The following is a 24,994-nucleotide window of genomic DNA, read 5'->3' as shown; positions in this document are numbered from 1 at the left end:
ATTTGTCTCATTTGCAGTAGCATTTATTTTAGTCTAATTTGTATATATACCAACTTGATATATTAACACATGCATGCATTAAGCCAGTTGCGTGAATTTGAATTGATGTTGAATCGTGTATGTATGTGATTTCTTATTACTGTACTGTACAAAAAATGGTTATTAGCAATAAATAATAAAAATCATTCAAAAGTGAACAAAAATTGAATTGAAATACATTTTATTAACCATCAATTGAAACTACATTTTCTCATATAAATATGGAAATATTTTCAGTTTGTCATAATACAGAGACAAGGCATATGGGAACAACACAAATCTAAGCCAAAGAAAACTTTCCTAAAACACCAACAACAGAGACAAGACTAGATGGAAATGAGCAAATCAGGACCCTGTAACATGAAGCTTAGCGATGGATCGTGGGGCCGGCTTTTAAGATTGATTATACACAATAATCAATGCAATCCATTGTAGAAATCTGCCACAAGATCAATTACTAAACCTTGTTACAGGGCCCAAAGTGAGCATTATTATGACTATCTTCAGAATAGCTTGTTTGTTTGTGTCAAGCAAGCAAGCATTTAGTCTTATCTCCAGGATTCACGATGCAGCACTACCATTAAGGCTGGCCTTGTACAACTGAGAGAAAAATAACATCATAAAATTGAATAAAAACACAATCTATGTAATATAAATTACCCAGCTTTACTTCAGACACATTGCTCTGATTACATAATGATGTCCGGGTGGCAGCTCACATCTGTCTATAAGTTTCCACCAAATTTCTATTTAAAGCTACAAAAACATGAAAAAATACCCATTCACTTTGTAAAATGATGTAAAATTATGCAATTCATGGGGGGGGGGGGAGGATTGTGACAGTACCGAATCCCATAAATGCATTATTTAAAACAATATACAATCAGAATCAGTTTAAGTTATTGAAAGGGAATAAATTGCAGAAAATTTTGTTCATGAAGCCAAAGTACTAATAATGTTTTTTTTTGCATAAGGTCAAAAAAATGATCAAATACTGTATTTGTTACACATATAGGGTAGAGATTATTACTGACATTTTGCTTTGAGATGGAAATTCACAGAAGTATAATTTTCCAATTTCATTGTGTTCTCCTTCACTTCATAGGATTATATCAGGGAAAGCTTTGCAAATATTCAAATGCAAGTTTCATAGTTTCATGAAAATAAGGTACTTGTGCACTGCAAAATATATAACCTATACAGTAAATACCAGATTATTGAAAATTGTACATGTGTTTCTTGATGACTGCATAGGTTACTTGCAGTAATGTTGGGCAAGCTTTCAAACTGGTCAATTCATTATAAAATGATTTGGAAACTTTCTTTGTGAAATTTTCATCTCTTATTCTAAATAAAAAATAAAAAGGGTTTCATCCTTTTTACATTGAATTCCTTCACATACTAATACATATAATTTTTTTTTTATTATACATCAAAATACAATTATATAATTGCATAAACAATGATTTTGTGAATCAATATTCAATTTCCACTCATTTCATCCCAAACAAATGAAAAAGTGCTAAACTTTGGCAATACTAAACATTCATGAAATATTACATTGTATAATTGTAACAAAAATTATACTAGCTTGTGTTCTACCTGAAGTCTCATGTTAAACAGCATACATGTACATTTAAGTTGTTGCCATTTCGATAAGCACATAAGGCCTGAAGGTTACAGTTTAACCAATGAAATGGAATCACTCGCAACAGTTCATGTCCATGCAATTACATGTGCAATATGACAAGATCTATGGTTCGAGATACAGGCATTGCTAGTCTTCACCTTGTATTTCAACTAAAGCACAATATTGCACTTAAATCAAACAAAATTGAGAAAATTGTAAGGTAATATCAGATGAGTTTAAGAGTTTAAAGCCTGTCTTGAGCTTGCGGAAAGGGTCGATAATGGAAATCATACTTGAGAGTCATCAAACATTCTAATCTTAAATATGTGAAGTGGCTGTCAATTTTTTTTCTCAACTTCTGATTCTTGATTGTTTGATTTAAAATATCTAGTACCCTATCTTAGTAATGATTCTATTTTTCAAAATGGCCCTTTGATAAAAGTCATTGATCGGATATCAGACAGCTAAAGGCAAGGATTATACCCAACAAGTGGAACACTCTTAGCAGTCTTGCCTACATAACGCAGTTCAATATAGCAGCAGTGCTGACTTTGATAACTACTGAATAATAATTATTCCCCAAAACACCATTCATATGATAGTAGAATACTAAGATCATTGACCCTGCATGACCTTTGACCTAGATCATGTGACCAGAGGCTTGTGCAAGCCGATCAGTGATACTTGATTACCTTTTTGTCAACGTTTTATGAACTGGATCCATAAACTTTTCAAAGTTATGACAATTCAACAACACCCCCAACATGGCCAAAATTCATTGACTTTAAATGACTTTTGACCTTGGTCATGTGACTGAAATCTCACACAGGATATTCACTGACGTCCAAGTTTCATGAACTAGGTCCATATCAAAGTTATGACATTTCAAGAAATTTATCCTTGGTTAAGATTTCAATCTTGACAGTCGCCGCCGTCAAAAAAGTGGCGCCTAAACTAAATACTCGCTCTGCTATGCAGGCGCGACTAAAATTTTCCCCCACTAGCATTCTTGAGGGAAGCTTTAATAAAATAAAAATGTTCAAATCAAAATGAATTTTCAATTGAAATTACGGGTACCCCCCCAAAAAAAATAAAAATAAAGTAAAACACACTTCTAATTTATATGCTCAATTTCATAAATCTTTTATTAGTTTTAGGGCAATACACATTCATATAATCGTTATTGGAATGTTGACATGCTCTTGGGGGGGGGGGGGGTTACATTTACCATTCAGCTTAAGGCTTCAGCATAGAGTAATCTATGTTTCTGTGCAATTCCACAATGGCAGTGCATACCTGCCAACCTTTGATAATAAAAAATCAGTATCAAAGTTCCGAGGGCGCCGAGCGGGTGTCCGGTCCGCTCCAACGGTATAGGGACTCTGCATTTTCAGCATGTAAAAGTAGCATTTCCCTACACTTTTAAAAGTAAATTTACCCTCATTACCACACCAGAGGATGACCTACATGTAGAGTCTACCTTTATTTATCAATTAAAAATTTAAAAAAAGATCTTTAAAATATCACTTTTGTGACATAAACCACCCAGTTTCATTCAGGTGTGATATATCTATATAGACTTAGCCACTTGGGGATAATTTTTCTTGTTCATCAGAGCTCTCTAAAAACTTTGATTTTGAGCATATTTTTGTGAGGCCCTCTATTGGTGGAAAGTGAGATTGATGCAGATCTTCATCTCCACACATTCTATTTTCAATTAGACAAATAAATAATTTCAAGATTTTATGATGAATTTAGATTTAAGTTATCCCTACAGTACTGTATTAAAAACTGACAAGCCAAAAAATCAAACATTTATTATCCAGCCTATCAATCATGCATCAAGAGAAAATAAGCCAAACATTGACATTGTCTTATTCATGTTATTTCACCACACAGGGGTTACTGACTGAGGACAAAGTTATATCATAACCTACATTTGATAAGTGCTTGTTGGTAGAAGAAAGCAGATTTTCAACCATGACAAAAACGGAGCCGAAACTAACGGCTGCATGCGCCCGACCCGCACCCACCACTGCACTTGCGGTGCGCCGGTAAAAGACGGGGAGGCTGAGGCGCAGCCACTGGGCGGGCGCTGGGAGTTCAGGCATGGTTAGGCAAGCGAAACATGTAAAGTAGATTTGGCGTTCGGCTCCGAAGGCTCAACCCGAGATCGAAAGTTATTCATCTTTCTTCCTCAAAAAATTGACAATTATTCGAAAAATAGAGTACAGATCAATGTTAAAATTGCGTAGGGATAGATCTAACTTAATTGCGTTGGTACGCGGCCGGGCGGGGGCGCGGCCGGTGTTCAACGACCTGCCGTTCATATCATCAGCAGACTCAGCGATATACCACTGTAATCACCAACACACTCTAGATATGTACGATACATCACTAACTCACTCCCACATCCGGCGACATGGGCAAAAACCTCAAATAAAAAGTGAAATTTTCTTACCTAAATCACCTTGTTTTGCGTAAAAAATATCACCATCGGTGATTCTTAACATCGTAGTTAGGAAACAAGGGGTCTAAAAAGGTTACTCTTTCACGGTTTTTCTGATGTTCGTGGATTGTGAAAACATGTCCTCACTAAAAACTGGCTCTTTCGCTAGCCAATGTCAGCCGCCATTTTTTTCCGGAAGTCAACGCTAACGACAACACCTCAAAATGTAGCGCCCTAAGTGCTGCCGTTGCGTGTATGCTCGTTAATTTTCACATGTATTTGCAATGGAACTGCGCACTTAGCAGTGTTCGCGCGCCGTTTAAAGTCGCTCTCTGTGTATTTCGTGTAGCTAGCGCATTTGCGTAGCCGTGCGCTCCAGTCGTTTATGCGTTAGTCGCATCTTACAGCTGTGCATGCGTTAGTCGCATTATACAGCCGTTTCAATAATTTCAACACTATATTGATTAACCCAAAAATCGGAATTTTGGTTTTAAAATTCGGAATTCGGAATGGAGGTCGAAAAATCGGTATAATTCCGCCAAAATCGGAATGGTTGGCAGGTATGGCAGTGTAATTCTGTTACCGACCTATTTTTTATAGAGTTTTTGAGCCAGTTATTTATCTTGCCTTCCTTTCTTTCCAATCGATATGAGGAAAGGATGTTTGCTCAATTACCTGAGCTCTTTCATTCCAAATTTTTTTTTACTAACATTATTTTATGTGATAATATGGTATCGAGTCAAGGTTCTACTCTGAAAGCTTTTTTTTTTTATAAAGATCAGCGATCAGAATCAACAACGATTGACCTTCCAGGGGACTGATAGAGTCGCATCCAATGGAAGTGATTCAATGGCTCATATAAAGAGTTACCAACTATAGTTACTTTTCCATTATTGCAACTTTCATGGAAACCTTGATTGCGATTGGATGCTGAGCCCCATTTTCATGGTACTTGCCATAATTGGTGAAGTAACTCTTCTTGTAACTCTTCAATAAAATAGGAGTCAGGGCCCCGTTGCAGAAAGAGTTGTTTCAAAGCAACCAATCAGAGTCAAGCACAAGTCCCATCCACATGTGTTTCAGTGGTTGAAAATCATGTTGTGTTTAACTTTTGGAGTTGGTCTGATCACAACTCGTTGTGCTAGGGGCCCCAGACCTCAATGCACGTGGTGTTATCTTCCTGATATTCCAGCATTAACTTTAAAGACCCATCAAGGGATCGTTTCAGAAAAAGCATGTAAGATGTTTATCCACCGAGACTGTTTTTATCCGACAGTTACCATAGTTACAGTCAGACGACACCTGTGCTCCTCAGTTCTAAGCCAATCAAGGAAAGTTGTAAGAGCACAAATGTAGACGGAATGCTCTCCAGACCTATTCGAGATCCTCAGCCTCGTTGCCTATTGAAGAATCCAGTAGATTGCGGTGCCTTTCGAATGTATGTACAACCCCGATGTCACGTTCCCTCACCGACTCTTTCATGATTCCATTTGCAATACACTGATCCTCCTCAAAGAAATGAGCACTTCCTTCGTTACATAGCACCTTGATCAAATGTCTCTGATTTATACCTAAAAATTTATGTGGTACACCCCACTATTTTCGTTATGGTGCAGGTGTTATCTGTAAACAGTCCAGCATCTTTTCCAAATGTTGCATATTACTCCCGGTGTCCTTACCTTGTGCAACCTGGAACGAAGAAGTGGCATAAGAATAATAAGTGACAGGTACAAGTATGCAGAGGCAGATACATCATAGATGGCCAGACATAACATGGATGGGAAAATATAGATTAATAGAAGTAATAACTACTAATAAACTTGAAAAGAATATTAAACAGTATTTACCAACCGTCACTTTTTATAGGAAAACTTTAGAATGTGGTATAAAGATTGTACATTTGTTTCACTGAAAACTAGAAACAAAAATATCAAGAAATCATCCTCTTATACATATTCAAATATCCTAGGCTTGTGCATGCCACTCTCACAAAAAATTTCATAATCCCATTTCCATTTTACTTTGAATCCAATTTTGAATTTTGAAGATGGCTGTAACCATTTCATACCAGTCGCAACTATGAATTTTAGTGCGACTTTTAGTCACACTTAAATCTTTGTGAAACACCCCAAGGTCTAAATCTAAACATTCAAACATAGTACAGATTGCTAACATTATCCCTTGTTGAAAAAAAAAAAAAGTTTCAATATTTCTTCAAAGGTGTTGGGAACAAAGCTTGTCTGCAATGGAGTCACCTGCTTGCCAGTCCCACTGGCGGATCCAGGGAAGGGCTAATCCGGCCTGTGCCCCCCCCCCTTTTTGAGAGACACAAAAGGGGCATATGTCATGCATACACAAGTGAAGGCCCTTTTGTCCTTCTTTCTTTTCAATTTTTGTCTGGAACAGAATGATCTCTATTTTGTATTTTTTTTATTGTCAATTTTTTTTTGTGTGCAAAATTGTCCCCCCCCCCCCCTGGAAAATATTGGATTCACCACTGGCCAGTCCATGTACCTCTTTCTGATATAGAATTTGTCAATTTTAGCGTACAGCACGTTTCCAAATTAAAATGTTTTTTACCTTATATTTGTAAGCAATCTGCTGGGCTGCCCAAGCTGCATATTTCATGTTGTCTTTTTTAACTTTTCCTGAGGCCTTTGGTGATGAAGCAATATTGGTAGCAGCCTGCAATAAGAAAAAATAGCAAGTGAAATGGTAGGATTGGATTTATCGGATGAAGAGGGTGCCATTCCAGAAAGAACTGTATTTAACACTAAATTTCGATTTACAGAAATTTCAATACATGGAAGGGTTTGAACCCTATAATTTTCTATTAAAAAGAAGTGGTTTTCTGGAGACGAATTAACTTTGAAATTTTGAAATTCACATTAGGTATCTGTTTAACTGGCACTCATGCCCTGTAATGAACAACTGTAAAAGAAAAACAACTGTACATGATGCTGTAATACCGGTAAACATTTCCTAAACATTTTTGTCTCGCCTGCATAGCAGAGCGAGACTATAGGCGCCGCTTTTCCGACAGAGGCGTCAACATTGAAATCTTAACCAAGATTAAGTTTTGGAATTGTCATCATAACTTAGAAAGTGTATGGGCCTAGTTCATGAAACTTAGACATAAGGGTAATAAAGTATTACTCAACATCCTGCCTGAGTGTCAGTTCACATGACCAAGGTCAAAGGTCATTTAGAGTCAATGAATTTAGACCTTGTTGGGGGAATCAATATCGAAATTTTAACCAAGGTTAAGTTTTTGAAATGTTGTCATGACTTTGAAAGTATATGGACCTAGTTCATAAAACTTAAACATAAGGGTAATAGTATATCACTAAAGATCCTGCTTGAGTTTCAGGTCACATGATTAAGGTCAAAGGTCACTTGGGGTCATCAAACTTTGGCCATGTTGGGGTTATTTGAGGAATTATCATCATAACTTTAAAAGTTTATGGATCTAGTTCATGAAACTTGTACATAAGAGCAACCATGTATCCCTGAATATCATGTGTGAGTTTCAGATCACATGACCAAGGTCAAAGGTCACTTGGGGTCAAGAACTTTTGCCATATTATTGGGGGTATAGGAGGAATTGTCATCATAACTTTGAAATTTTATGGATCTAGTTCATGAAACTTGGACATATGAGCAATCAAGTATCCTTGAATATCCTGTGCTAGTGTCAGGTCACATGACCAAGGTAAAAGGTCATCTAGGGTCAACAAACTTTGGTAATGTTGGGGGTATTTGTGGAATTGTCATCTTAACCCTAAATCTCCCGGGGTATTTTGATTCTTGTCATTCCCGGGGGGGGGGGGGGCATTATTGCCCCCCCTTAAGATCTCAGCCGCGGATTGCGCGATCACAACGAAAATTTGCATGATGGTAGAGAATGACGTAATCTACGCAGTTGCATTGGTAAATTTCACTGAATTCATATATTTTTATTTTATATGAATTAATTATGCTAATTTATTCATGAAATCATACTTTTTGCTATGATTCACTAAATAAAGCTCCTAGAATGCTATTTTTTGGTGAAAATATTCTTTATAGCATTCCTAACAATTGTGAATGAAAAAAATTCTGGTACCAAGACCGATTTCTTATGTATTTTTTTTTTTTTTAATTTCTTATGTATTTTATTGTTTTTTTAATTTCTTATGTATTTCTTTGTTATTTTACTCTTTGTTTTTTTATTGTTTTTTCGATGGAAATCATTCCAGACTTAATTCTGATCATAAACAAGGCAAAATCAATTAAGTTTAATCAGTAAAAGTAGAAATAATGATACATTTATGAATTTTGGCTAAATACACAATTTGCTTGGATTTGTACATGAAATCACGTTTATGAGCAATTTTGGGTCTGTCATGCAGTTACATGATGTTGTGTAATGTAGTAACCTCGTACCAGGGCGTCACAAATTTGGTATCAAAATTTGCTGAGACATGAAAGTAAAAAGTCAGTGAGCGGCGAGGTCAAAAAATTTTGCGCAGCAGATATATCGCGAAAATTGTCGAGGGAATTAGGGTTAACTTTAAGTCTATGGATCTAGTTCATGAAACGTGGACATAAGAGCAGCAATGCATCCCTGAATACACTGTGTGCGTTTCGGAACATGGCCAAGATCAAAGGTCATTTAAAGGTCAATGAACTCTGGCCATGTTGGGAGTATGTGTTGAATTGGCATCATAATAAGAAGTTTATGGATCTAGCTCATGAAACATCGACAGAAGGGTAATCAAGTATGAATGATTGTTTTGCACATGTCTTAGGTCACATGATCATGGTCAAAGGTCATTTTGGGTCAATGGACATATTTTATTATCATATTAGTGTTTTCTTCTGTGAATAATTATTCATTAGCGGTTTTCAAAGGAAGCACTGTTGCTATATTGAATTGCGCAATGCAGACGAGACTGCCAGAGGCGTTCCACTTGTTTTTCCTCCGATCCATTCAGGATTCATAAATATTTCTTCTCTTGCAGATAATGACATAATCATAATTGCAAATCTTCAGGTCAGGAAACATCTGAGATTTTGAAGTTAATCGGCCAATAATGATGACAATAGTGACAAACATCCCTAGGTACACTTAAGAAGTTAACACTTTAGTCTACGGAGGAGAAAAAAAACCCCACTAGTTTTACTTATTGGGAAACATGAAATGATGCTTATAAACAACATTTTCTGGGTCTACTTTAAATATTATTACAAGCACTGACATCATGTAGTGCCACATAGCTCAAATATTGGCAAACCTCTACAAAGATACTCAATTCCTTTGATTATTTTCCGAGTCTTAATATCCATAGAAACTTTGGCTTACCATAAACATGCCATATAGTGCTCTCATGTTGTTTCCATTCAATTTGACAGCATGGGCAAAGTACTTCCTAGCAATCTCCATACATTCGGTTCCACCTTGTGTATACTGAATCTAGAATGAATAAAAAATGTAGATGAAAGAGAATATCATGGATTATTTACAACCACAACAATAATTATTATTTTTATCAGAGGGAATATTGTGACTTTGAAAGCGTATGTAATCAAGAAACATTTGCACTTGTTAAACTTTCCATGGTAATTACAACTTGAAACTTTCAAATTTGTTTTTTTCAACAAAATCAATTCTTTTTCTATAATCTAACAAAAGATAAAGAATTTAATCATTTTCAAATAATGGCTGAGATTCATCATTCAAAAATTCTTCCCCCCCCCTTATTTTTTTTATAGATGTATATAAAGCTTATGGGTTACTGTTTTTATACTTCAGCTTATATGATCATTTTATTCCATGGTATCAGGATGAGAATCATTTTGGTATTCCAGAATATTTCAGCTTGCCATTCATGTTTCAATGATATTTTCACAATCAAATACAGAATGGTTTGATTTTATTAACTCACTAGAGCTGCCAACCTTAATTGTAAAAAAGAAATCCTGTTCTTTATTCTTTTTAATCTATTTTTTTTCTTAAAATTTTGAAAGACATAGCAAAAATCATCCCATTATTCTTACAAGTATCAACATTCCTATATCTAATTTAAAAATCCTATTTAGTGTTACTTTTCCTTTTTTAAATCTGACCTGAATAGGATAAAATACGAATCAGCAGCTCTAATTTACCATAGTAACACTCGGCAATAGTATATTTGACTCTATAATATCTTCATAACAAATTAAGGCACTCACCTCTGCATATTTCTGATGGTATAAATGATTGTGTGGATTGGATATGATGAGCTCTTCAAAACAAAAACTTGCTTTACTGTAACTGTTTACAAAAAAGAGATAAAGAAATGGAAAATAAGAGCAGAATTGCACAATTATTCAAGAATCAAAGTTAGCAAGATGCACCTCTGTAAGAGAGTATATAGCATCAGTTAGAAGTCATATTTACACAAGAAACATTACAAATGTATCAAATCCTTGAAAATGTACTGAATGTTTTTGACTCTTTGAAGTAAACCTATTTTCAATTAATAAAGATGGTTATTTTAAAAGCAAGAAACAAGTTTGAATACAAGTAGTACTCATTTAATACTGGGCAACTTTTATTCAATTACCAGGTATTTTTGAGAAAGAACTTTCTAGCAATCTGAACAACTGGTACATTCATGGATCTCTTGAAGTCGAGTTACATGTACATAAAGTGCATAAATTTATTTAAATTTGTCAAACACTAAGGAGGAAAGTACTGCATATGCTTACTTTTGTTCTGATATGTACATATCTGCTAACTCCATCCATGCTTCATGGTCACTCATAAACCTGCAAAATCAGATTAAAAAATATTGAAGAAATGATGGATTGAATCTTGTCAATGAATCAATTTGCTCTCAAACCGTTATCACAAACAATACAAAAATTTTGACATAAATATAAAATATAATCGAGAAGTAATGTGTGAAGATGACAAACATTAATGAAAATTGTTCCAATGTCTAGCATATGACAGCTAAATTTATGCCTTTCAGAATAAATTGCTTTTCTCTGCACATTATCTGACACACTGACTCTATGCTAAAATGAAATTAAGAAGTAGAAGTTATCAATTAATAAACACTACAATATATCAGTTTAATATCACAAATTGCAAATACAAAAAATATAATAATCTGCAATATGTTGAAGATGTATTCAAAACTTGCATGATGGGGTACAACTAAATTAGTGCTGCAAGTCAGGCGGCATGTTCGGGTTCTGTTCGGTTCGGCAGGGTTCGGCAAATTTTTTCCGAACTTTGGTTCGGTTCGGGGTTCGGCAATAAATGCACTATAAATTATTATCATTTAAAACTAGGGATTGCCAACCTTCGAACAAATTAACATTTAAATCCTGCCGTATATTTATAATAAATTTTGTTTCTAAAAAGAATGGTTATAAAAATTGCTGCATAACTTTCTTTTATTTATTTCGATCTTGAAACCAAAAATAAGAGTCATTTCTACTTTCATTTTTAAATTGAATAAGAAAAACAAAGAAAATAATATTGATAACGAGAGAATGAGGACAGAAACAGAATTACAAAGAACAGAATATTTTTTTGTTCATTGATTATTCCATGTAGATATGATCATGATCGATTACAATGCCATTGCAAACGCAGCTTCTCCGATTGGAAAGTGTTGATCGGGAATGTCGGAACAGTAGACAAACAACCTCCACTCAACTGTTATTATACTGGTAAAATTCACATTCCAAAGAATATGAAATCTTTTAGAAAGTCCCTATTTTCTGAAAACTGGTTAAATCTGGTCAATCAATTACTTTAAAAAGATAAAATATCAGTCCATTCTTGGTCCCGAAAGGTCGACACTAGAGTGATTTCAAACATAGTTCCAACACGAAAATGAGTACATGGGACTGTACTGTGTATTTTAGTGTTATGAAATCACTCGGCGTTGATCGTCAGAACCAAGACGGAACTGAAAATTTATCATTTCATTTTCAGTAAATGACCAGATTAAACCACTTTTTATAAAATATTGACAATGGAAAAACATTTCAAATTCGGAATATGAATTTTACCAGCATAACAGCAACTGAGAGCAGGTTGTTTGGACTTCCTGTTTCAACTTTCCTTATCAACCATTTCCGGTTCACGATCAGGGAACATGCGTTGACTTGCTTTGAATTGTTATCTTTTCTGTTTTTTCTAACCTCATTCCTTCATCTCTTATTTATTTATCTTTAATATTGATATGTACATTTCAGAAGGTGAAATATACATACTTTACCATTACTTTGTCAGTCACAAGGAATGAATTTATGTCAGTTTTTCTCTATTAAATACAAAACAATTACATGTACGCCCGATCACAATCATGATCGATTACAGTTATACGTAATTCAACTACACTTCTTAACCGAGTTTAGTTTAAAATGTCCCCACATTTTATGAGGAAAAAAATAAATTCACGGTAATAAAAAAATTGAGACTGATAAAAATTCAATCGAAGACGAGACCGAAGCTGTCATACTTTGTCATTTACGAGGAATGAATTTATGTCTTGTCCTTTTTCTTAATTAAATAGAAAACAATTAGGTCCGATTACGATCACGATCGATTACGGCAATACGTAATTCAACCACACTTTTATACCGAGTTTAGCTTCAAATGTCCCCTCATTTAATGAAGAAAAAATATATTCATGTTAATAAAATATTCTTAAGTTGATAACAATTCAATCAAAGACAAGATGGGAGCTTAAATAGTGGATTTAAAAAATATTTTGTGTGGAATTCTTATTGTGCACAATCACTAACCAATATTTTTTTTCATTTTATATTTAAATATATGTAGTCCCCGCTTTTATTCATATCTTTTAGTAAAATAAATTTCTCCTTTTTTTTTACCGAACCACCGAACCAAGCTTTTGTGTTCGGTTCGGTTCGGTCCGGTTCGGAAGTGCCAAGTTCGGCGAACTTCCGTTCGGTTCGGCAGTTCGGCTACAGCACTAAACTACATGTACAATGTTTCTCACTGAGGCAGTACCGCCTTCCCACAATTTGATTATCTAACAAATCTACAATTTGATTAAAAATTCTACTTACTTTTGTAGATATGAATTTAATTCCTTGATAGCTTCACCTATACGATTCTGTCCTTTTAAGAGTGCAATCAACCTCTTCCTCACCATCTGTTCACAAAATAAAAATGATAAAAAACAATATTCCCAAGCAAGCTACCAATTAGAGTTCTCTATAAACATAACATTTTCTGGTTATCAAAAAGGGAGCCAACTGATCACACAAGTGCGCACTCTCATTGACTAAATAGCTAGTCTTGAAATGTACCTGTTGTGACAAGAGTTAGTAATACAAAGAATCAATTAGCCTATGATCTTGTTTGTATAGAGAAAACTAAAATGATTTTGGAGAGAAATGTGCTAGTGTTGCTACTTGGTAACAATTATTGTGGTATGTATTGTGTTGTGAGTTAGTGTGCTTTCATTCAAGCGGGTCCATATCACAAGACCAAACTCGCACTGCTCATGATAATGCATTATAAGATAGGAACGTGGCCAAAATGGAGAAGAGGATCGAGGTGGTGCTCCACGTAATTACTTAGAGGAACTGAACAGAAATCATATGACAAACTGCAATTATAGATGGGCGATGAAATCAGGAAAGCAAGCTTCCTAATCCTAGTCAATTATCTTCATCATGTCAGTTATTGATCACTTTGCTAAATCAGAACAGAATTCACCAACATGTTAAATCAATTGCTCACCAACTGTATGCTGAATATTTCCCAGCGATTTTAAATTCGCGACTTTTGTGACTTTTTATATTGAACACAGCATTTTTCACTTCCTGATATTTCTATATAGATAAATTACAAATATTATAAGTACATGTATATAGATAAAATATATTATAAGTTTGCAAAAATTTACTCTTGAAGCAAAATCACAAAAATATATAGACACAAAATATATGGCTAATACACTATTCTTCTTTTACATTTTAAACAAGTTCTTTCATGAGGTTTATTAGAGATTTCTGACCGGAAAACACCAGCTTCATCATGATGTGAAACATATACCATGGTATTAAAGACAGGCACTTAACTATTTCAGAGCTCTATTTTGAGCAGTGCTTTTACAACCAAATTTCAATGCTTGAACAGGATTTTCCATATTGGAAAATAAAAGTTTGAATACTTACAGCATTTGATGGGTCTTCCTTTAATAGATCCTCATAGTGCTCTTTTGCAGCTTCATACCTGTACAACAAATTAAGATGAATTACACTTTTTAAAATAACCTGAATTTATATACAGTGTACTTAGGGTGCATTCTAAAAAAAAAATTCTTAGTGTGTGCATTTCCATACACTGACAACTGAGGACTTAAAAAAAAAATCAAGGTATATACAGCATTAATACAGACATTTACTCTAAATTTGTTACATTTGGGCAATTCCATGGAAAATGTTCACTTTAGAGAAAAAAATGAAGTTTCAGATTTCACTTAAGCAGTCAAATTTTCTTAAAAAGTAATCTTTAAAATTTCAATTTCCAATAGAAAAATCGCAATATTGATAAAATTTTGTAGTTGATTCCATCATCAAAAAATAGAATAGTAAATTGCAAAATCTAAAAAATGTGGCTATTTTTTAACTAATTCATCTTTCCTGTCTCTACTAAAATAAGGTCCCAGAGGTCTCTTTTAACTTTTGAATAGTTGATTAATGTTTACATCAACAGAAAATCATCGTTAAATTTCATGCCATTCATCAATTTTAAAGAAATCGATCTTCAGATTTGTGTGATTTCTTTATCATTATCAGTGTCATGTCAGTTACGTTTTTCACTTAAAGTTTCACATCTTACAGGAAATTTGGCTGAAGGTACTGCAGATTCAGATTCTGTTAGAATCAAACCCCCTACCATGTGTAGCAATCATTTTCCCTGACCACTTCTCATTTTCATAAAAATGGCGTAACGGACATGACGCCTTATATATGACAAAGGCAGCATTCACAAAAACAAAATATTAGGCTCAGTGTCACAGACTGAGGTCAGTCGCAATTGCTTGAGGATAGTTGGATGTAATAACTCCTAGAATCTGCATGTCATTCAAGCTATTTTTAGAAGTTGGTGAATGATGAAAGTTCAGCTCTTGTTCTGGTATATTTTTCTGAGAATTAACGGTATGCCACATAATATTAGGATAAGATGCAGCTAGATCTGTTAACATACTCAGATCACAATCTGCATCATTTGCTTTTTAACAATACCACTGATTATCTTAGGTGTTTGCACTGACAGTTTGGAGCATGATGAAATTCCAACTTGTGAATTCATGAGATCATGTATTGCTTCAAAGTATCAGACTTTCACCAACCTCAACTTCTTCAGTGATGGCACGGGCTCACAATTTAAAAACAAGTTTGTATTCAGATACATGTATCTTTGTTTACATGATGTAGCTCTATGAATCCATGAATCTACAGTGACACTTCTTTGCAATATCACAAAGCAAAGGGGCTGTGGAAGGAATGTGGCGCAATCAATAAATTATGTCATCATAGTATTTTGGTTAGCCATAATCACAATTTGAATGATGTATCTTCATTTGTACACAAGCAGCACGGACAATGCAACAAAATTAGATACAGCCACATTTGTCAGCAAGCAAGATTGCAAGATTTAGAACATCCAAGATTTGATGAAAGGATGATATTTATTTTTAATGAAAAAAAATCTCAGAAGCGATTTACAAACATTCCGATTACCTTTCAACTCATACATAATCGATAATGAAAGGCTGGTTTCCAGGTACTGCTATTAAATTTTAAAATACTCTTTATATTATTTTTTTAAATCTTAAAACTGACATTAATACTAGTACACATTCTTTATCATAAAATACATTTCATGATATGTTCATCTTGGATTTATATAGATCTGGTACATTTTGTTTTCTTCTCACAAAAAAATGAGATTTGGTCTTCTCAGTGTGCCGTAGTGGTACTAAGAATTGTATTGTATTCTATATAAAATTATCATGTCGGCTATAGCTATTAAATTAATAATACCTGCCAATAATATCTACATGTTTTTCTTAAGAATGTTAGTAATAGTAAAGGTACTTTGCTGTTACATAATTACATTCATTATTCATATTTCTTTCATTTTGAAACTAAGAAGTGCTGATGAAGTTCACTTCGTAAGGGTGTCATGTCCGTTACCCTAGTGTATATTGTCAAATTGTAATTTTGTAATCCATGAATAAAAAATAATCTTTACTATCAACTGTTTCTCTTTTAATTAGGTGTGTCGGATGGTAGTAACTGGAAAATACTCATTAACTGTTGTTAACTGGTGTAAAATAAATTTTCTAAATATTTTTTTGTTTTATAAATATTGTATGAAAAGCCCCTCTCTCAAATTGCAAAATAATAGGAGATATTACAGATTACCAGTTATGATGTGTGTCTCTAACCTTTAGCCTCAACATGTAAACAATTAGACTTGTACCATATCTTGTAATAAAATAATTATATTCGCTTACAAAAAGTGGACGAAACTGTCATGTCCATTACGCATTGGGTGTCATGTCCGTTACACTACATTTTGAGCTACGAATACAGAATGCACTGCAAAACTGTTGTTAAACACCTTTTTGTGGATAGAGCATGATCTTAAGGTTAAATTAACACCAACATCAGGTGCATGCAATCTAAGAATTCACAGGAATTTCGATAAGCAATAGGAGGTAAAAATGCTTCGTCCATTTCGTGTCATGTCCGTTATGCTCATAAAGAGTGCAATTTCTCCGCAACTGTTCAACGAAACGATTTGAAGTTTCATGTGTATGTAACTGATACTTAAATGTGTCTGATAAGCTCAGTAACAATTATCAAAAGACTGCTAATTCTACTGTATAAACCTTTGAATTACAAAAATTTGTCTGAACGTCATGTCCGTTACGCTGGAATTGACCATTTATAGGGTTTCACACTTTCAATGATGCTCAATTAATAACGTATTTTGTAAAAAGAAGGCCTGAAAAACATGAGTGAAGCGCCTCTGGCAGTCTTGCCTGCATTACGTGATTCAATATAGCAGCAGTGCTGATTTTGAAAATGAATATAAAATACTTATTCACAAAAAACACCATTCGTATTTAATAATATAATACTACATTCATTGACCATAATGCCGTTTGACCTTGATCATGTGAACTACATGTAAGACTTGCAAAAGATGATCTCTGATACTTGATCACCCCTATATCCAGATTTCATGAAATATGTCCATAAACTTTGAAAGTTATGATGGAAATTCAACAATTACCCCCAACATGGCCAATGTTCATTGACTGAAACTCAGGCAGGGTGTTCAGTAATACTTCATTGCCCTTATGTCCAAGTTTCATGAACTAGGTTCATACACTATTTTCTAAGTTATGATGACATTAAAAAAAATAACCTTAGATTAAGATTTCAATGTTGACGCCGCTATAAAAAAGTGGTGTCTATAGCCTTGCTCTGCAGCTATGCAGGTGAGACAAAAAAATAGTATAAAATCTGTACTTCAACCTGAATCCAGACAAAAAAAATTCTGCAATAAAATACAGACAGCAGATTGAGTGCAAGGTGTAACATAAATTTATTGGACCAACAAGTTTTATGGTCTGATTTTTAATATTTTCTGCTCGCGCTGCGCACTCGCAAATTTTGATTTATCAGGTACCTATTATTTTCGTGTATTCCGCAAAGTTTTCAAAATATCCCTTTTCAGGTCTGATTGTCAAAACGTATCAGCTAGCGCTGCACTCGCATTTGAATGGAGAGTTATGTATGTCTCAATATTGAATATACAAATAAACTACTTAAAATCCCCATTTAATGACAGTTTATCAAAAAATTTGGCTCGCGATTTGCGCTTGCATTAATGGTTAAAAATATATTAACTGATGCATCCTATTCATGACTACAAGAGTGCTTGAAATGTCCAGTTTTCAGACCATAATATCATCAGATTTCGTGCCGTCATTAGGCATTAATGAGTAAGATATTAATTTAGAAATTAAATTGTCCCTTTTGTTTTGTCTCACGCTTAGCAAGAGAAATAGGAAAATAGTCATCATTTTCATATGATGGCATGTCCTAAGGATGTCCCGGTCCTATATGTCAAAACTCAAAGTAATAATAGAACATATCAGCTCTTTATTAAATGCAATCCATATCCACCTCACAATTTCCCTACAAAGTGCTTAAAATTGACTCTGTTTTTTAGTCGGAATATCAAAAAGTTTAATCTATTTAAATCATTATCCAGTTTCAGATCACAATATCAAAAATTTTCTGCTCGCGCTTTGTGCTCGCATTATCAAGTTAGGAAGATCCCATATTACTCATTCTTTTCATGATTTACAAAACATGAATAGAGTGTCCCGTTTTAGGTCTAAATCTAGATTTTTCCGCTCGCGCTTCGCGCTCGTATAAATTGGTTAGTTATATAGCCATCCTGTTCACGATTACAGAAATTGATTGAAATTTTCCATTCTTTATGTAGAAATTTCAAAATGATTAAGCTCGCGCTTCGCGCTCGCATTATTTGATTGTTGAAATATGTAGCATCTTCATGGCTAAGTGCAAGCAGTCCTTAACAGGTACCTTTTCGATCACATTAAATGTATACATATAAAAATTTTCTGCTTGCGCTTTGGGCTCGCATTATTAATGTAAGGAAGATCCCCAATTACTCATCCTTTTCATGATTTACAAAACATAGAGTGTCTCGTTCAGTAGGTCTAAATCTCGCGCTCGCATTATTTGATTTTTTAAGTATTTAATGTCTTCATGGCTAACTGCAAGCAATATTTAACAGGTACCTTTTCCATCAGTTCATTTCTGCTCGCGCTTCGCGTTCGTAGTAATTATTTAGTTGCATACACATCTTTTTCAGGATAACAAACATTGACCAGAATGTTCAAATTTTAGGAAAAATACATAAAATTTCCTTTAAAATTTAGCTCGCGCTTTGCGCTCGCATTATATGAATAAGGATTATATTATATATTTATGTTGATTTATAATAAAGCTAAGAAGTGATTATTAGGACTACCCCTTCAAAGAGACCAAAATCATCATCGAGCGGCCGATCGGGGAAAATATGGTTTTAAAAACCCCGCCCCCCCCCCCCTATTGGCGAAGGCTGGATCCGCCCCTGCTCTTCTGCTTTCCAGCAACTTATACACCATACATTCGCGCGCGCCCCTCTCTCTCTCTCCCTCTTTCTCGTTTTGTTCTTTCACACTATTTATTTTCATTGGTTACCGCTTGATTTATTTCACATTTATCAGCATTATAGTTATTAATATTTTTATCAATATTTTTTAATACGTCTTGGGCTTTATCTACCCTATAGGGGAGGGGCGTGCTAGGGGTCACGGATCCCCCCCCCCCATTCTCCCTACCAATAAAAAAAAAGAATAAATGAAAGGAAACTAAATGTCATCCTTGTCTGGCCCCCTCCATTTTTTTTTGGCTCATTACGCTACTGGTGAGTTACTATAAGACGAGACTTCGGTTGTATTTTATTCTATTCTGTGCAATAGCAACAATATAAATATATTTCAATAAATGAATATATGTATGTATATCTCTCATAACGTATAAACAAATAATGTTGTTTTTAAAAGAAATAATGTATATACATACCAGTAATAATATAGTAACATATTCATGAATCCCAATAACGCATCGCACTGAATTTATAATGCGAGCACGAAGCGCGAGCTGTTATCAACCTGGAAATGGGACATTTATACGCATTTTTTTTAAAATTGTAAACATGAAGCATACCTATTAAATTTCACCTGGAGCAAATATCTCCACTTCGGAGCATATTTCGCCAGAGCGATTTTGACGCTAAGAAGTTTTCTTTGTACTGTTACAATAATTACATGAACACGCGTAATTTTTTTCATTTTAATCACCAGGCACGTAATAAAACTTAAACAAATGCCCCCAAGGAATAAGAAATTAAGAATATCTATCCCTCCTTTGTGCTTATCCATTTTTTCTACTTCTTTCTATGTTATGTATCAGGGGCCGGGAGCTGGGGGGCTTCAGCCCCAATTTTTTTTCCAAAACCGTGTACAAAAACGTAAAAATTACCATATGATTGTGATTTTTAGCATGGTCAGCCCCCACTTTGAAAACCGTTCCGCGCCCCCTGTGTATGTCATGTAATATATCATGCAAGCATAGTTTAAGTTTACTTTGCATTGACGTCTTCATCCTGTGCTACAATTGTTACGCGTATGAAAGTAGGAATAGATGAATAAATAAATGTCGCATTATCGGAGCAATTTACGGCGGAGCAGAAGTGGGCAGAGCAAATATTGACGGAGCAGATTTTGGCGGAGCAAATATCGGCGGAGCAATTGTCGTATAATCGGAGCAGATGTCGGCGGAGCAATTACCGGCGGAGCAATTGTCGGCGGAGCAAATATCGGCGGAGCAGATGTCGACGGAGCAAATATCGGCGGAGCAAGTGTCGACGGAGTAAATATCGGCGGAGCAAGTGTCGACGGAGCAACTGTCGGCGGAGCAACTGTCCGGAGCAATTGTCGGCGGAGCAGTTGTCGTATTTTGCGTAGCAATTGTCTGCGGAGCAGATGTCGGCGGAGCAATTGTCGGGTCACCTCATAAACAGGTTCTATAACACATATTCCTTTCGATTGGGATACAATATTGATGGCCACTAAAGACAGGTTCCAGATGGCCGCTAAGACAGATTTGACTGTAAATGTATTTGACTCTGCAGCAAATTCAATACTTTAAACGTTACTCACTCTCCAAGGCTCTCATATTGTAGACCTTCTAACCTCTTGCCTCTTATACTACTTGGAAAGTTCTGCTCTATTGTATCAATGATGTCTGATGCTAAGTCTTGGTCCCCACAGTCCAGCGCTGCTATGCAGACTTGTTCGTAGATAGTCCACACTGCAAACAGATAAAAATTCATCTTCTATTATCCATAATGAATATGACACACAAGTATGGAAATTTCACATTGGGCGCACGCACACAAGTTGACAAAAAAAAATACATTACACATGATTGATCATAAAGATTATAGAACACAATACCTACTCATTATTTCTTTGTATATAATGAAATATGGAATATTGCAAAATTTTCCTCATCACAATGTAACACAAGGGTTGTTCCCTCCTTGAACATGTAGCAATGCTATTTTTGCGAACTATTGTGATTCCATTAAGGACTTCCTTATTGTCAAGTCTGGAAAAAATTGAAAAAGTCTACAATAAATAATAGTGTGTGATATCATCAGCTCTCATTTCCACATTCCCCATGTCAAATGAACTTTAAGCTTGGGTGGATTTGACTTTTGTAAATCCTGAAAATATCTGGAACAGTATTATGATGTTTTTTTTTAATAAAAGAAAATTGGAGCCTACCTTCATCCCCAAGTTTTCGGCGATAATTATCCAGCAAATACTGTCCAAGCTCAACAGTCTCAATGCTGTTCCTTGTGTTGTCTTCTCTCCATTTCTTCAATTTATCTCTAGCTTCTGTGAAATAAGACCAAAGCAATGGTTTCAATCTAACATAAAAACAGTACTTTCAATTTCCCATCACTTATAAAGTTATCAATGGAAAATGAAATATCGGGTATAGGTTTTCTGCTTTGTTTACCAACTCCTGGCTTAAGATCTGCACATCTGGGCAATATAATATGAGTGCCTCAGCCAATGTCGATTTTGTAAGATTTCTGTCTCAAATATTTCAAAAATATAAAGTGAAAACCTCTTCAATTAAAATTGGAAACAAAGCCCCAAACGCAATCCGTAGGCAGGTCCTAAAAATGTAGCTTCTTTAATATTGAAGACTAGAAATCCCGGGGGTCACTCTCCACATGGCCTGCTACGCACCCACGTCCAGAAAAAAAGTGTAGAAAAGGGTCCCATTTCAGGCACTCAGGCGTCGTCGACGTCTTTGGAAAAAAGGGTTGCATTTCAGCACCATTCGCTGGTAAATCGCCGTTTAGGGTAGCATTTTCTCTCTCTCTTCACGCCATTTAGGGTTGCTAATTTGGTTATGAAGATGACGCCATTGAGGGGTGCAAATATGAAAAGCTCTACGCCGTTTAGGGTTGCAAATTTGAGAAGATTTGGGAGCAGACCTAAGCCATAAACAGTATGAAGGGTGTGATTTTAAGGGAGACAACATAATCCTCGCACACGCTGGCCAGCGCATCACTTATGAGAGAATACCTCCGTACCTCCGGCTCTATACCATAGGCAGCACGCCTATAGGTTTAGGCCTTTAGTCAATACCATTTTGTTTGATTCATACCGGGGATTCCTATGATTTGTTTTTTAATCATTATTAAAAAAAAGATATATAGAGGTTTAATTAATGTATGTATTTTTCAACACATTAACTGGTATGGATTCCATTTTTTTCTTCAAGTTTTGATGAAATTGGTAAAATGAATGGTTTAAGTGAAGCATCAGTCAGTCAAGGCAACAACATTTTTCACTTGCATTCATTAATTTAGGCTAAAAGATGGCTATTCAAAGTGAAGAGAGGTGTCATTGAGAGTAAATTATGCTGGCCTTACTTGCAATAATAAAAAAAATGCCGGGAACTTATACCTGTTGTATGTAACATTCATTTAACATCAGTAATCAGTTTGGTATCAAATTAATATGTTTACGGCACTTAGGGTATCGAATTAGGGGCTTTTCCCTGTTAACGCCACTTAGGGTGGCTTTTCTCATTGGTTACGCCATTTAGGGTTGCAAATTGAGTAAATGAGTAAATGTAGTTACGCCGTTAAGGGTACATTTCTGAGGCTGTCGGACATGGGTGGGTAGCGGTCTATGTGAAGAGTGACCCCCCCCCCCCCCTGTGCTAGAAATATGCTGCATATTTTAAGGAGCTGTGTGCAGATCAAATCACCACTTTTGATTTAATTATATCTGCTCTCAACATTAATCACATTTCATGTTTTTGGTATTTGACTATTTGTAAAGGATAATTCTTTCATGCCATATGTTTGAATCTATTCAAGAACTCTTGTGTATGTGAAACTATGAATCCATAACATGCTATTAAATAATGATTTTCATCAAACAAAAGTTGCTGTTTCTCCACTTTGTTTAGTTTAAGGCAAGCCTGGATTATTTTCAAATCATGATGAAACTGAAGACCTACTAGCTTTATAATGATATAACATGTAGGTTTCAAAAGAAGTTTTCCTTTATCAGGTTAAGTACATGTGCAATAAGATTGATTTAGTGATAAGTGATACATTCTTAACGAAAGAGAGTCTCATGATTCTTATGATGAAATGGAGTTTAATTGTCCAGGGCAAGTCCAAGAAAGGGTCCCCCTTGAAGACAAAATTTCATCTCTTTTTTTTAAGAAGTAAACTTTGGTGAGATAAGAAAGCCCAATGTTGAATTGCATAATTTCATAATTTTAGGGAACCACTCGTAAATTTGTGCATGCACACTAGTACATGTGAATGGACTCAACCAAAGGCAAAGGAGGTGGAAATAAGGGACCAGTCCATTTGCCAATGTGTGTTACTTTTTAATAAAGCCTGAAGCGCTGCCGTTTGAAGTGAACGGTGCGGTGGTAACCTATTCCAAGATAATGCCCGTATCAAAGTAGGCGTTGAAACACCCTCTTTAATGTCGCATTTGCATTCTACAGGGGTGTGAGTGGTCACAAATAAAAAGATCTGAAAAAGCTGAAGAGTGTTGAAAAAGTCTGAAATTGAAAGAGCTCCCATACTTTTTGTACAGAGGAAGGCCAAAAATAAGCTGAAAATCAAAACAAAAAAATCTGAACTCTCACACCCCTGATTCTAAATAAGGCCTGGGGCTAATTGCACTAAAACATACCTGCCAACCTTTGATAATAAAAAATCAGTATCAAAGTACGAGGGCGGCGAGCGGGTGTCCGGCCCTCTCCAACAGTAGGGACTCTGCATTTTCATCATGTAAAAGTAGCATTTCCCTACACTTTTTAAAGCAAATTTACCCTCATTACCACACCAGGGGATGACCTACATGTAGTCTACCTTCATTTATCAATTAAAAATAAACAAAAAGGTCTTTAAAATATCACTTTTGTGACAAAAAAACCACCCAGTTTCATTCAGGTGTGATTTGTTTTCATTTAAATCTATATATAGACTAAATTTTTCTTGTTCACCAGAGCTCTCAAAAAACTTTTATTTTGAGCATATATTTGTGAGGCCCTCTATTGGTGGAAAGTGAGATTGATGCAGATCTTCATCTCCACAGATTCTCCTTTTATTTAGACAAAAAATAATTTCTATTGAGTTTTGGGCCAAGGCATATTTTCTTTTTATGAATTCAGATATAAGTTATCCCTACTGTATTAAAAACTAACGTGCCAAAAAATCAAACATTTATTATCCAGCCCATCTATTAATCACGCAAAATAAGCCAAACATCGACAATCTTATTCATGTAACATAGTGAGTAGGCATAAAAAGCTTGACCCCACTAGTATTCTTTTTCATTGTACAAACCTTTTTAATTTACTATTTTAATTTCATTGATCAAAGATATACTTTAATTAACTATTTATTGCAGGGAACCCATACTAACAAGCTTTGCTTTCCAGTGGGTTCCCTTTTTTCATTTCTGTATATTATATTTGTTGTGTTTTGCTATACATTGTAACTTTTGTTAAATTTTGGAATGAAAAATAAATGCAATCAATCATGTTATTTCACCACACAGGGGTTACTGGCTCGAACCCTCGCGCATGCGATTTTTTGAAATCAGCAGCGAATTATTTATACGTGTGAGGAACTTCAT

General features: G+C 35.0%; 1 protein-coding gene across 1 annotated transcript; it reads right to left on the bottom strand.

Moving 5' to 3' along the window:
* Positions 1–203: 203 nt before the first annotated feature.
* On the bottom strand, positions 204–24,994 carry LOC129265587 (ER membrane protein complex subunit 2-like). The gene is made up of 10 exons (XM_064104224.1): positions 24,979–24,994; positions 21,590–21,703; positions 20,960–21,110; positions 14,313–14,370; positions 13,197–13,282; positions 10,851–10,910; positions 10,332–10,413; positions 9,463–9,573; positions 6,699–6,803; positions 204–5,807 (listed from the first exon to the last, which is right to left on the bottom strand). Exons 1-10 carry the CDS (start codon positions 24,992–24,994, stop codon positions 5,724–5,726), a joined length of 867 nt encoding a protein of 288 aa, XP_063960294.1. The 3' UTR covers positions 204–5,723.

This window comes from Lytechinus pictus, chromosome 1 (genome assembly GCF_037042905.1).
Source record: "Lytechinus pictus isolate F3 Inbred chromosome 1, Lp3.0, whole genome shotgun sequence".
Classification (NCBI taxonomy): Eukaryota; Metazoa; Echinodermata; class Echinoidea; order Temnopleuroida; family Toxopneustidae; genus Lytechinus; species Lytechinus pictus.
The sequence above is the reverse complement of the archived record's forward strand: the minus strand, read 5'-3'. Positions and strand labels throughout refer to the sequence as shown.

What these genes read in the sequence shown, in the direction of transcription:
- LOC129265587 (XM_064104224.1), bottom strand. An exon ending in CAATATGAGAGCCTTGGAGA is followed by an intron (nt 14,371 to 20,959) that starts GTGAGTAACGTT and finishes TTTGTTGTACAG; the next exon opens with GTATGAAGCTGCAAAAGAGC. An exon ending in ATGTACATATCAGAACAAAA is followed by an intron (nt 10,414 to 10,850) that starts GTAAGCATATGC and finishes TTTTGTAAACAG; the next exon opens with TTACAGTAAAGCAAGTTTTT.